At 40.8% G+C, this 13,397-nt stretch overlaps 1 protein-coding gene across 9 annotated transcripts in view; it reads right to left on the reverse strand.

Annotated features, from left to right (window-relative positions):
- The window catches only part of GIT2 (GIT ArfGAP 2), a 56,425-nt gene extending 43,820 nt beyond the window's left edge, over positions 1 to 12,605 (reverse strand). For 4 of the 9 annotated variants that reach the window (XM_066260400.1, XM_066260398.1, XM_066260397.1 and 1 more), the window contains exons 1-6: positions 12,362 to 12,604; positions 8,370 to 8,503; positions 4,760 to 4,872; positions 4,047 to 4,152; positions 1,795 to 1,881; positions 1,552 to 1,682 (exon numbers count right to left, since the gene is read on the reverse strand). In XM_066260400.1, the coding sequence (XP_066116497.1) occupies positions 1,552 to 1,682; positions 1,795 to 1,881; positions 4,047 to 4,152; positions 4,760 to 4,872; positions 8,370 to 8,503; positions 12,362 to 12,413 (623 nt within the window). In that variant the 5' untranslated portion in view covers positions 12,414 to 12,604. Of the gene's footprint in view, positions 1 to 1,551; positions 1,683 to 1,794; positions 1,882 to 4,046; positions 4,153 to 4,759; positions 4,873 to 8,369; positions 8,504 to 12,361 lie in introns of all 9 variants that reach the window. The other 5 variants (XM_066260399.1, XM_066260395.1, XM_066260396.1 and 2 more) reach the window with 3 other exon arrangements.
- Between the last annotated feature and the right edge of the window lie 792 nt (positions 12,606 to 13,397).

Raw genomic sequence — 13,397 nt, forward strand, 5'->3', positions numbered from 1 at the left:
TTTTTAGAATAATCAACCTTTTTGTGTGAGGTAAGCTATCAAGGTCTACCTCAATTCCCACATTTATAAACTGTTTTCACAATCTGAACTATTCCCTCTCCTATTTTAAATTTACAAAACAAAATACCTAGTAAGGAATTCAGGGACTTATGAGAGGGATAAAGCATCTAAAAAAAAAAGAAAGAAAGAAAAGAAAAACTTTATCTAATAAGGTAGAAGATAAAATCAATACATGGTCTAGGGTAGAGATTCCCAGAAATTAACAAGAGTGCCTTAAAAAATATGTGTATGTTCAGGCTGCACCCTTGGAAATTATTTATTTTTTAAAATTCATTTTAGAGAGGGGAGGGAGAGAGAGAGAAAGGAAGAGAAGCAGGAAGCATCAACTTCCATATGTGCCTTGACCAGGCAAGCCCAGGGTTTCGAACCAGCAAACTCAGCATCAGGTAGACGCTTTATCCACTGCGCCACCACAGGTCAGGCTTTTTAATTCTTTTTTTTTATTCGGCCCTTGGAAATTCTGAATCAGTAAAGATGGGATAGGTCTGGACATCAACATTTTAAAGAAGGTCCTTCCCCTAGATGCTTCTGACAGAGCCAGTTTGAATCTGGATGAGAGTTTAGTAACCACATGAAGTCTTCAATTCAGAGAGTAAGAGAGCTAACCCACACCTGTAGCTGCTTTCACCCCCTTTTCAATTTCCATAACAGAAAATATCAAGTCTGCCTTCCTTCATTCATGAAATAAATATATAAGCTACTTGAAGTTCTTTTAGTAACAAAGCACATCAATAATTACATTGACAGACTATTCTATGTGAGGTACTCCCAAAAAAATTCCAAGGTTAAACTGTGGGTTTATTTAGTCATTTTTCCAGCATTTCACAAATTTTTTAAACAAAGAAAAATTTAAAAAACTATACAGGCATCACATAGATGTTTACTACCTATATCCTAAAATTAAAATTTTAATATACTTATTTAATCACATATCTACCTATTCACACACATTTTTTTTGCTGTTAAGATTTTATTTATTGATTTTACAGAGAAAGGACGGGGGGACAAAAAGTAATTGCTTTACTCTATCTGTTTGCTGGTTGACTACTATTATGTGTCTTGACTGGGTAAGCCCAGGGTTTCGAACCAGCGACCTCAGCATTACCAGTGGCACTCTATTCACTTTGCCACCACAGGCCAAACCACATTTGTTTTTAAGTTGAAGCAATGACTAAAAATATTTAAAAAGTGAGGACTGTGTTCTGCCATTCTTAGTACCTGATTTGGACTCTAACTTTGGCTCAAATACCACAATGTTATAAATGATCATATATGACTGGAAGCTAAACAGACTTGTTATAGTTCTACCTTCCCTGACTTTGCCAGGCTGAGAGCTCATATTTCTTTGAAAGGTCATCTGCAAAATAACTAAATGTAAATCTTTTAAGGGGTTAAATGTTAATCATACACAATTTAGCAACTTATCAATGCATCTTACCCAACACATGTAAGCCCAAACAGAAAGAAGTGAGAAGACTCTAGGTCCCTTACCTTGCATAATCAACAGGAGTTTTCCCACTGGAATCTTGTGTGCCTGGGTCTGCTCCATATACTGCCAATAATTCTGCCTGTAAAATCTGTCCTGCTTTGGAGGCAACATGGAGTGGGGTGTTTCCTTTTTCCTAAGAATTATTAACAAGAATAGACAAAAAAGCAAATTAAATAAAGAAAAGGCTACCTGACACAACCCACTAAGTTTCAATTTAATATGTGGATCAATTCATGCTTTCTTACAGGGTGAAAGAAGTTGGCTTGTGCTCCTAAAGATAACAGTCTCAAACAGGTTTCAAGATTCCCTGTTCTCACGCTTGAATGGAGTTGCTGAAAAACACACAAACGAAAAAGAATATTGTTAAAAAAGTAAAGAGTGATGATATACTAGGGCAGCTGGCAGACCATTTCAATATATGTTAGATCAGTAATACTTGCTCAGTAACGTGGATGAAGCAGTCTCTCCCTGCTGGTCACTACCATCCCTGGGCACTAAAGCGGGGTCAGGCCCATTTTATTGATAAGGAAACTAGGGCTGGGAAGGCTGACTGGCCCTGTTCAGTGGCATAATTATACTTTGAGTGAGTGGCAGTATGAGGAGGCAGCTGAGCATGGTTCTGAAGTCTGACAGACCTAAACTTCAAACCATACACCCTTCAAGCTTTGTGACTTTCAGAAGCTTCATTAAGCCATCTGAACCTTGGTTCTCTCACCTCTAAAATGGCGATAATAATGCCACCTATTCACAGGTTACTGTAAGGAGTACATAATACAGCAAAGTGTTTACCATGGAACCTGCTACATAGGATATGCTAAAAATAAAGCTGTTATATTATTTGTTATTTGACCTAGGGCTCTAGGGCTTCATATCCTACACTGCATACTGCAGGGTTCTGCCTTATACTGCACCCTCTCCATAACACTATTTGTGGCCTTGAATACAATGTCTAATGAAGTCTTTCAGGGTGGGAAATGGGCCTGTGGTACACCAAATTCTGTATGACTAAAGAAAAGTGCTTATAGATTCAGAAGATGAGCTGCCTTCCTTCGAGTCTAACCTCAAATTGTTGAAATGCGATAACCCTTATAATAGGAATAAAGATATCTATCCTAATATCTGTATCTAAACCTTATTTTTTAATTTTTTTTTAAACTGTGGTTAAAAAACACATACCAAATCTTAGTAATAAATAAAATTAACAAAAATGGGAGTACAGTAACAAGAAACAAAGAGGCCCTGGCTGGATGGCTCAGAGGTAGAGCGTTGGCCTGGCATGCAGGAGTCCTGGGTTCGATCCCCGGCCAGGGCACACAGGAGAAGCGCCCATCTGCTTCTCCAGCCCTCCCCCTCTCCTTCCTCCCTGTCTCTCTATTCCTCTCTTGCAGCCAAGGCTCCACTGGAGCAAAGTTGGCCCGGGCGCTGAGGATGGCTCTGTGGTCTCTGCCTCAGGCGCTAGAGTGACTCTGGTTGCAATAGAACAATACAACTGACAGGCCTGACCTGTGGTGGCGCAGTGGATAAAGCGTTGACCTGGAACACTGAGGTCACTGGTTCAAAACCCTGGGCTTGCCTGGTCAAGGCACATATGGGAGTTGATGTTTCCTGCTCCTCCCTCCCCCCTCTCTGTCTTCTCTAAAATAAATTAATTAATTAAAAAAAAAAAAAGAAACCGACTGACAATGAACAAAGAAGTCACTAAGCAGAACAATGCCCCAGATGGGCAGAGCATTGCCCCCTGGTGGGCATGCCAGGTGGATCCCGGTCAGGCGCATGCAGGAGTCTGTCTGACTGCCTCCCCATTTCCAACTTCAGAAAAATACAAAACAAAAAACAAAAAAACAAAGGCATGAACACTTCTATGCAAAGTTTAAAATTTTGAAGAGCTGTGAGTGCCCATGCTATGTGTGAGCATTTGCCAAAAGCAGTGCTTTGCCAACAGAGATGCATGTTTTGTGTAGCATCTCTCAAAAACATGCAAAGGCCCATATAAAGAAAACCATGTATTCATTTTAAAAGTATGTATAATAAACCATCCTATATACTACAGCTTTGAGTCACAACCTGCTTCATGAAGATCCTACTCAGTAAGTAATCTAGAGACCTGAAGACATCCCACAAAACTTCTAGTCCCTTCTACAAACTGAGAGGGTTCCTATTTCAAAATTAAACAAACAAAATAGGAAAGAAAAACAAAAGAGTTATAGAAATATAATTTTCAACCCATATCTGGGTTGAAAATCAACAATAGTTTTCTAGATACTTATTTTTCCTTTCTGCCCTAACCTCTACTAACATGAATAGCTGACATTTGAATTAAGATTAAAGAAAGACAAGATCAATTGCAAAAAAAAAAAAAAAAGCTGTTATTAACTATTTAGTGACTAGAAAGCGGTTTTTGTTTTTTCTCTTCTTCCTTTCAAAGTTGTTTTTTCCCAAATAAAACAATACACTGTTTCATCCAGCAATTTTAGAGATTTTAAAAGGTGTGACCCACCTTACTAAGATCTTTGGCAGCTTCACTATTGTCATCCCGGCAGGGCAGGCGATGGACAAATGCTAACATCTGATACTTGGCTCTGATGAATTCTGCTTTATTAGGACTGGTTGGAAAACAAAAAAGAGAACAGTTCACTTGCAGTTCAGATACAACATTCCCCATTCTTTAGGCTGTTAAAAAGAAGGAAGTGACCCACATCCCCTACTCAAGGATAAAATGAATAATACTAAAATAAGTTTTTGGCAGTGGGTAAGACCTAGTCTGAAAATCTATATTAGTCATTATAATGGCCAGGACTGCAGAAAGCCTGCTTTTTATAGCATCTTTTTTTCTGTGTAATTTTCTTAATTGACCTAGCAACAGTGTGAGAAAGCAGCATTGCATCTCATCTTATAGGCAAAGCATCAGGCAGCCTGGAGCCCAAAACCTAGATTTCTGGTCTGACGGCCTCCTGTTTGAGCACCTCAGCTTAAATCTGATTATACCCACAGCCTCCAAGCCTTAGTCTCAAACTGGAGAAACCAGTGACTTGTACTGGGTAACCATGCCTGGCCCTGTTCTGCATTTCTAATAGCAAAGAGCTAAATGAACAATTTAGGTAAGTACCTCCTGTGCTGCCCTTGTGAAGGCTGGTCAAAAATAGCTACACTCCTTTCAGTGGGCCCCATGTATTACAAAGAAAAAGAAGTACTTATAAACATTCCACTCACTGTACTTTATCCTGTGGATTAGCTTTACGTCTTCCACTCATAATAGAGGCAGGGTCCAGCAAAGAATGCTCCCATATAGAATTAGCACCATTATTATATAGGGTTTCAACCATCTAAAAACAAGCAGTATAAAATCGTATTTTCATTTCTTTCCATAAATATTCAATAGGAATCAGTGACTGAACTGGAAAAACAAAGCCCCATTACAAACACTAGCACAACTGACACATCATGCACATCATTATTTTCTCAGTTTAGAACATCAAAGATGAATCTGTACGTAGAATTCAGGTTTGACAAGCAGGATAGTTACATATCTAAATGGGTTTGATTATATTGTTCTTATAGATTATGAGGGAAAAGTACTTTGACATTTTTTAGGGCAATGTTTCCCAAGACTGACTATCCAAATACTATTTGCAAGAGACTATCCACTTAATCCTATTTCTTTAAATCCACTCATTTTTAAATTTTATTGATTGATTGATTGTAGACAGAGAGAAGGCAGAAGGGAGAAGGGGAGAGGGAGACAGGGAAGGAGAATCATTGATTTGTTCCATTTATTTATGCATTCATTGGTTTATTCTTCTATGTGCCCTGATGGAGATCTAACCTGCAACCTTGGTATATCACAGTGACGCTCCAACCAACTGAGCTACCTAGCCAGGGCTCCACTCATGTCTTAAACTTTAACTAGCAATTATGGTTTGATGTGCTAGTTATAGTTTTCTTATACACATTAAAATAATACAACCACCAAAAGAAATATTGGAGTATTATCTACATCTGTCTTGAGTACCACAGGTGGCTGGCTCATGCACCATACTTTGGGAATTATTGTTTTAGGGTCAACCCTGGCATTTTAAACTACACATCCATAGATTTTATTTAGATCCTCTAATAAAATCTGTAAATACAGACTTGAGAGTAGTAAACACCCATCTGCACATGAGAATGAGCTGTTAAGACACCAAGGTTGTGGTTCAATCCCTGGTCAGGGCACATACGGGAAGTGACCAATGAATATACAACTAAGTAGAACAACAAATAAATGCTTCTCTCTCTCATTCACTCTTTCTCTTTCTCTCCCTCTTCTTCTCTCTGCCTCTCTAAAATCAATTAATAAATATTTTAAAAATTACAAAAAAAAGAGAGCTGTTAGAAACTTGTGAATAAAAGTTATTAATAAACCATATCTCCCAATTTTTATTTTTTTATTTTTTTTTTACAGAGACAGACAGAGAGAGAGAGGGATAGATAGGGACAGACAGGAACAGAGAGAGATGAGAAGCATCAACCATCAGTTTTTCATTGCAACCCTTTAGTTGTTCATTGATTGCTTTCTCATGTGTGCCTTGACCGTGGGCCCTCAGCAGACCGAGTAACCCCTTGCTCGAGCCAGCGACCTTGGGTCCAAGCTGGTGAGCTTTTTGCTCAAACCAGATGAGCCTACGCTCAAGCTAGCGACCCCGGGGTCTCGAACCTGGGTCCTCCACATCCCAGTCTGTCACTCTATCCACTGCGCCACCGCCTGGTCAGGCCATATCTCCCAATTTCATTTCAAAGCATGACTGCTGATGTGGCCCCATCTGTTTTTTACATTAGTGGAGATGTTGTTACATCAGAGACCCAAACCCACTTGTTCTGGTCCTTTGGTTTATACAGGCATGTTTGAGGGACATGGTGTGCAGCTGCCACAGATTTAGTGGAATATGTACTCAAGACAAGTGAAGGGAAAACACATGCTTAATTCTTAGTTCCAGCAGAACTCAAAGAATGCGTACCCCAAAATAGAAGTACAGGTGACATGACACTGGACCCCAAATAAAGTAACACACAACACTTAGCAAAGTATTAGGCAATCAATCAAAACATGTTAACTGAATTTGGTCTCTAACTAGTAACAAGAATGTTAATAAAAAAACTTAAAGCAGATGTTTAGGAAATTTCTGAGGGATCCCAGTCTGTGCTTCTATCAAAGCAGGAAAAAAAATGTCCTAATGCTCTGGCTGGATGGCTCAGTTGATTAGAGCATCGTCCCAATGTGCAGAGGTTACCAGTTCGATTCCCAGTCAGGGAACATACAGGAACAGATTGATGTTTTTGTCTGTCTGTCTGTCTCTCCCCCTCTCCCTTCCTCTCTCTCTAAAATCAATAAATTAATTTTTTTTAATGTCCTAAAATATTAGCAAGGATAAGTACATTAGTCAGGGATAAGTACATTAACAAAAAGTTTCTAAGGCAGGAGTGTTGAGAAACATTCATCATGATATATGGAAAAGTTGGATTGTTTAAAACAACTGTTGGAGTGACCTAGGATGCTGAGGTCCTAGGCTCAAAACCCTGATGTCACCAGCTTGAGCATGGATTTGCCAGCTTGAGTATGGGGCTGCTGGCTTTAGTGTGGGATATTAGACATGACCCCATGGTTGCTGGCTTGAGCCCAAAGGTTGCTGGCTTGTGCCTAAGGTCAGCCCCTTGGTCAAGACACACATGAGAAGCAATCAATGAACAACTAAAATGCTGCAACTACAAGTTGATGCTTCTCATCTCTCCCTTCTTGTCTCTCTCTCTCTCTCTCTCTCTCTCTCAATAAATAAATAAATAAATAAATAAATAAATAAATAAATAAATATATTCTGGAGACATTCTAGAAAGTCAGCAGTGAAACAATACCAAGAAATTTTTTTTTGTTTTTTTTGTTTTTTTTTTTTACAGAGGCAGAGATAGACAGGGACAGACAGACAGGAACGGAGAGAGATGAGAAGCATCAATCATCAGTTTCTCGTTGCGACTTCTTAGTTGTTCATTGATTGCTTTCTCACATGTGCCTCGACCGCGGGCCTTCAGCAGACCGAGTAACCCCCTGCTGGAGCCAGCGACCTTGGGTCTAAGCTGGTGAGCTCTTTGCTCAAGCCAGATGAGCCCGTGCTCAAGCTGGCGACCTCAGGGTCTCGAACCTGGGTCCTTCGCCATCCCAGTCCGACGCTCTATCCACTGCGCCACCACCTGGTCAGGCAATACCAAGAAATTTTAATGACTTTTTACCTATCTGTCTATGAGGAATTTAAGATGGGTACAGCACCTCTCTTCAGTTATGATTCAAACCTTTTTGTATGATTTACGGAGTAGAACTTTTAGTTGCTAAAACAATGAACCTTTAAAACATTTTTTAAAAATTTCATTAATTTTAGCAATGACCTGTGGTGGCGCAGTGGATAAAGTGTTGACCTGGAATGCTGAGGTCGCTGGTTCAGGGCCCTGGGCTTTCCTGGTCAAGGCACATATGGGAGTTGATGCTTCCTGTTCCTCCCCCATTCTCTCTCTCTCTCTCTGTCTCCTCTAAAATGAATGAATAAATAAATAATAATTTTAAATTTTTTTCATTAATTTTAAAGAGAGGAAGAGATATAGAGAGAGGGGAAGGAGTAAGAAGCACTCATTCGTTGTTCCACTTAGTTGTATATTCACTTCTCACATCCTATATGTACAATAACCAGGGATTGAACCTGCAATCTCAGTGTTTTAGGATGACGCTCTAACTCAGCTAACTGGCCAGGGTGAGCCCCCAAAACTTAAATTATAAACCATACGAAGAATTTTCCTTTACCTGAAGCAATGTTGGAGGCCATGGTGTGCGTTTAAGATGCCTCACTTGAGAGATATGGCGCCCTAAACTCCGATGGACACTGCAGCACTCATCACATATAAAAGTTCCCCTATTTACTGATGCCCAGGAAGGATCTGGAAAGTAAAGAAAATTTCAGTGGCAAGGACACCAGTTGGATTTTTTACTGCCAGATGGCAAAAAGTGAATGAGGTATGGTTTTTCAGAAAAATAAGACATTTTTGTTGTTTTAGTATGCTAATTAACATTTCAAGCTGACGAGCTTGTCTGATGATACTACCTATCTTGGCTGATTGGGTACAATGCTAATTAAGACTAAAAACATGAGCTGAAGTCCTATTATAAGCAGTTATCTCCTTTTCGGTTCAGGGCCACAGTCTGAAGCCCTAATGCGATCTACCATTTCAGACACATGCTCTTTCATTTAACATGAGAAGCAAATTGAGAGGATATAGATGAAATATTTTAAATCCATCTCCAGATGACAAGATAATATAATTGTGACAGTGAATAACCCTCACAGCATTATCTGAAGAAAATGGTGAAAAGACTGCTACAAATCTATATGTCTATCTGCTTGGCAGAAAATTGCGAGTGACAAAACTATAAAACTGCTCGGCTATTGTGGTTCTGAGGACAAACTGGGAAACCTGGCCTCCTCCACTAGGGAGATGTTCTAGGATATCCATTAGTTGTTTTAAATAAACTGAATCCAATCTTGCAACTTATATGAAAGAACAGATCTGTAATAACAGTGGCTTCACAGAAGCAAAGACGTAAAACAAAAACGATTAATATTTTTGGTGTATGTAATACTTTTTTCCTGTGAATTCCCATAAAATTTCACTGGACAGCTATTGAAACAAGTAACAATTTACACTGGTAAGCAGTAAGAATAATTCACACTGGGTTAAGTAAACTGAATACTTAGAAACCAAAAAAAAAAAAAAGACAGACCTACATTTCATCAGATGCATAATGGGATGACAATAGGTGCCACTCAAGCTGCCTGGTCTAAGGGTTGTATTTAGAAATTCTCCAAAAAAAAAAAAGAAAGAAAATTCTCCAATGTCCACAAAAATCTCTAAAATGCATGTATACCATCTTTACCATTTTTAACAGTTTATTCAAATGCTTTCCAACCATATAATGAAGAGTTATGGGATTTCAATCAAAGACAAATCCTAAGAGTCAAAGACTGGTGGTTAAGAGGACTGGTTCTGGAGACAAGCAGTCCAGGGTTTGAGCCCCAACTCTCCCACTTCTCACATAATAATCTAAGCAAGTCTCTTTTTTTTTTTACATCCTCATCATGGATCAAATGGGAATAACAAAACGCAGGATAGTGAGGATATAAAAGTAAGTCAAGTTGCTTGCATATAGTAAGTACTCAGTAATGATAACTATCATAACTTTTCTACATTATTTTCTAAGTACCATTCAGATATTTTCAAGAGCCCACTGAAATACATAACCACTCAAAAAAGTTTTTGACTGTTAATACTTAAAACACTGAATGTTTCATATGAACACTGTATTATTATAGTAAAAGTCTCAGTTGAACGCAGAGTAGAATATATTTAAAATAAACTAGATTCATTTAAAAATAATAAAATATTTATTAGATGTGATCATGGTTAAATGTTTGCCATCAAGTAGACAGAAATAAAACAATTCAGTATTATCATGCCATTCTAGAAAGCAAAGATTGGAAACATCAAGATGAAGGATCCCTACAAAGATACACAACACTGCTTTTTACAGTATGGTACCACTACTAGTGACAAATGAGACTGTTTTGAATCACAGCTTTGGTTATCACATATCTATTCAGCAGATTCACAACATTCCTGAAGGAAACTAAACAGGAAAAAGGCAACAAGGATTTAACACATTAAGCAAGGTTCTCGATTAACCACTTAAACATCATGGTTCAGAATTCCATGGGAAGAATATGAGAACATTAACAACACAGTAAAACTGAGTTCGTAGGAATAATTCTCTGAGTGAACTCCTTCCAGTTTATCTGAAGTTTAATGCCAGACCTACTTAACCTGGGCTCCAGGAACACAACAAATGAGCCTCAGAAATGTCTGTGATGTAAATTCTGTATGAAAAATTAAGTATGCATGCATTTTCTGAGGAGAATGCCTTGGCATTCATCAAAATCTCAAAGAGATCCCTAATCAGAAAGGTAACTCTTTCACTAGGGTTTTGCAAAAAAAAAAAAAAAAAAAAAAAAAAAAAAAAAAAAAAAGGCAGCACAAATTCCTGGCTGCCCAAGTTCACAGAACATTTTAAGGTAGCCTAATTATATTCAAAACAGGAAGGAAGTGACTCAAGTCTCTGTAGATTAGGCATATGAGACAACTAAAATGATACAATGGAAGAAAAAATGTTCATAAATGCACAAAACGCTGCAGAAATACAAGCTAGTATTTAGAGTGGCAATAGAGCCCAAGTATTATTCCACTGAGAACTAAAGCATATGCATTCCAAGAGGAAGTTTGCATCTAGACTCATGTGAATCAAACACATCACAGACAGTTCAACTGAAAACTGGCAAGAAAATAAGGAAGTGGAACAAATAACGTTTTTAGAGAATACAAGGGGTTTGTATAACCCAAACTACCTGGTTTATAAAACACCTCTTCTTAAACTCTTCCAACCCTCTCCCTATCTTCAAAGAAAATTGGTAACATCACTGGCATCACACAGGCCATGAAATAACCACATAAGGTTTTAGTTATCACAGTACTATTTAAAATCTACCTCCACTTCCATTTAACAAGATGAAGTTCAGCACAGTTGCAAACACACTGCTGCTCAATGATTTCATTAAGATTGTTTATCATACGCTCTTGTGCCAAGGAAGCCATCTTACCTTTGAATTACTTCCAATTCAAGGCAGAGAAATCCCAGCACCAAAAACAGCACAGAGTCCAGTCAATTCAGTTACAATGGCTAAGATGGAACTGAACTCTAAATCTGAAAATTATGCATGGAAGAAATGGCCTGGGCCTTGCAATGCCCCCAAATGCCTATACTGCCTGAGTGCCCAGTGACTTTGTGTTTGTTTTGTCACTTGTAATTAATGTACGATTTAGAACTCTTGCTTGAAAGGTCTGCAGAGGTTCTGTACTAAAGAACACAATACAAAAAGAGGGAAAAAAAAAACACTAAAATGAGATGATCCTAAGAATATGCACTGCGTCTTCCTAACCACTGATTGTGGTACTCCTCATTATCCCTACTTGAAAAAATGAGGAAATCAAGGCTCAGCCAAACAAAGCCACCAGCCCAAGGTCACCCAAAGACAACATTTAGTTTGAACTCGGGCCGTTCAGATGCCAAAACTTGAGACACGTATTGACCCTCAAGTGCGGCTGCGTCGGCAAGACCCCCGACACCCTGGAGACGGTCTCCAGTCGAGCGGGAGCCCGAATGTCAGGAGCAGGGAGGATCAACTACGTGCTGCTGGCTAGTCCCGGGGGAGAGAAGCGGCGAAGGTCGCCCCCGCTGGGCAGGGGTCGCTGGCGGAGCGGCGCGGCTCCGGGCGGTTGGGTTGCAGGGGGATGAGGAGGTGACACCTGCAGCCTCCGGGGGCCGCAGCTGGGAGGACACTCGCCAGGCACTTCTGTAATTGGCCTTCCTGTGCACTGCCCAAACCCCTTCCTGTTAGAGAAGCGGCCCCGGCCCCGAGCCCGCCCCCTCTCCGCCAGGCCCGAGACAGAAGGGACGAGGGGGACAAGAGGGACCGGAGGGACCCGAGGGCGGCGGCTCCCTGACCGCCCGGCTCTGACACGCCCGGGACGGCTCCCACACCAAGGTTGCCCCTGGCCCTCCTAGTCGCGACCCCGGCCACGGAGTGCGGGGCTCGACCGCCGGAAGCCTCCTGACCCGTAGGGGCGGCCCCGGGGCAGGGGTCTCGGTCAGGAGAGCTGCGGGGAGAGGGCCCGGCCGGTGGCACTCACCGGGACCGCTGCAGTCAGCGCACACCTCGCTGCTCCGGAGCCGCATCGACATGGCTCCCGCCTCCTAGCTGCCGGGTACCTGAAGCCCCGGGACAGCGAAGGCGGCAGCGCTTCCGCTCTAACGGGTCCCCACAGCGGCGCTGGCGGCGTCTCTCCCCTCAGCGCCTCTCCCCTCAGCGCCTCGCAGCCGGGCGCAGCACGCACGCGTGGGGAGGTGCCCGCTGGCGTAGGCCAGTCATGTGACCGGAAAGGGCACGCTGCCTTGTCGCCATCTTGAGTGAGGGCAGGTATGTACCCCAGCATCTTATGTCCTGCTTATATTGTTTTTAAATCTTGAATTTGGGTCTGGCTCCTTAGAAGAGAGTCGCTTCGTCCCAGCACTGATTAATACCAGAGAAAGCAGCAAAATCTAATGACCAGAACTCTATAGTCACTACCTTACTGAAGCACTCAACAGTCAAGTCCCTACTATAACTTTTTTTTTTTTTTTGTGGCAGAGACAGAGAGAGTCAGAGAGAGGACAGATAGGAAAGGAGAGAGATGAAAAACATCAATTCTTCGTTACGGCTCCTTAGTTGTTCATTGATTGATTTCTCATATGTGGGGGGGGGGGGCCTCCAGCAGAGCGAGTGTCCCCTTGCTCAAGCCAGCGATCTTGGGGTCTTGAACCTGGGTCCTCCACATCCCTGTCCCACGCTCTATCCACTGCGCCACCGCCTGGTCAGGCCCCTACTATAACTTTGGTCAATAATCTTCATTTTTTTTATTACTTTATTAAAGAAATATTTATTGAGCACCTACTATGTTCTACACACTCTTCCAGGAAATGAAAAAAACAACAGTGAGCAAAGAAAACAAAATATCCTGTGCTTATGGAGCTCACATTCAACTGCAGTAACATACAATAAAATGAATAAAACAGAAGTGTTAGCTGTTTCTTTAAGCTGCAGTTTTAGTCTCATCTACAAAATGGAGATAATGTGTTATCTACCTTTTAACCTTAATTTTCCTGCTATTAAGAATGATTTTTTATAAT

This window comes from Saccopteryx bilineata, chromosome 2, assembly GCF_036850765.1.
Source record: "Saccopteryx bilineata isolate mSacBil1 chromosome 2, mSacBil1_pri_phased_curated, whole genome shotgun sequence".
NCBI classification, from domain to species: Eukaryota; Metazoa; Chordata; class Mammalia; order Chiroptera; family Emballonuridae; genus Saccopteryx; species Saccopteryx bilineata.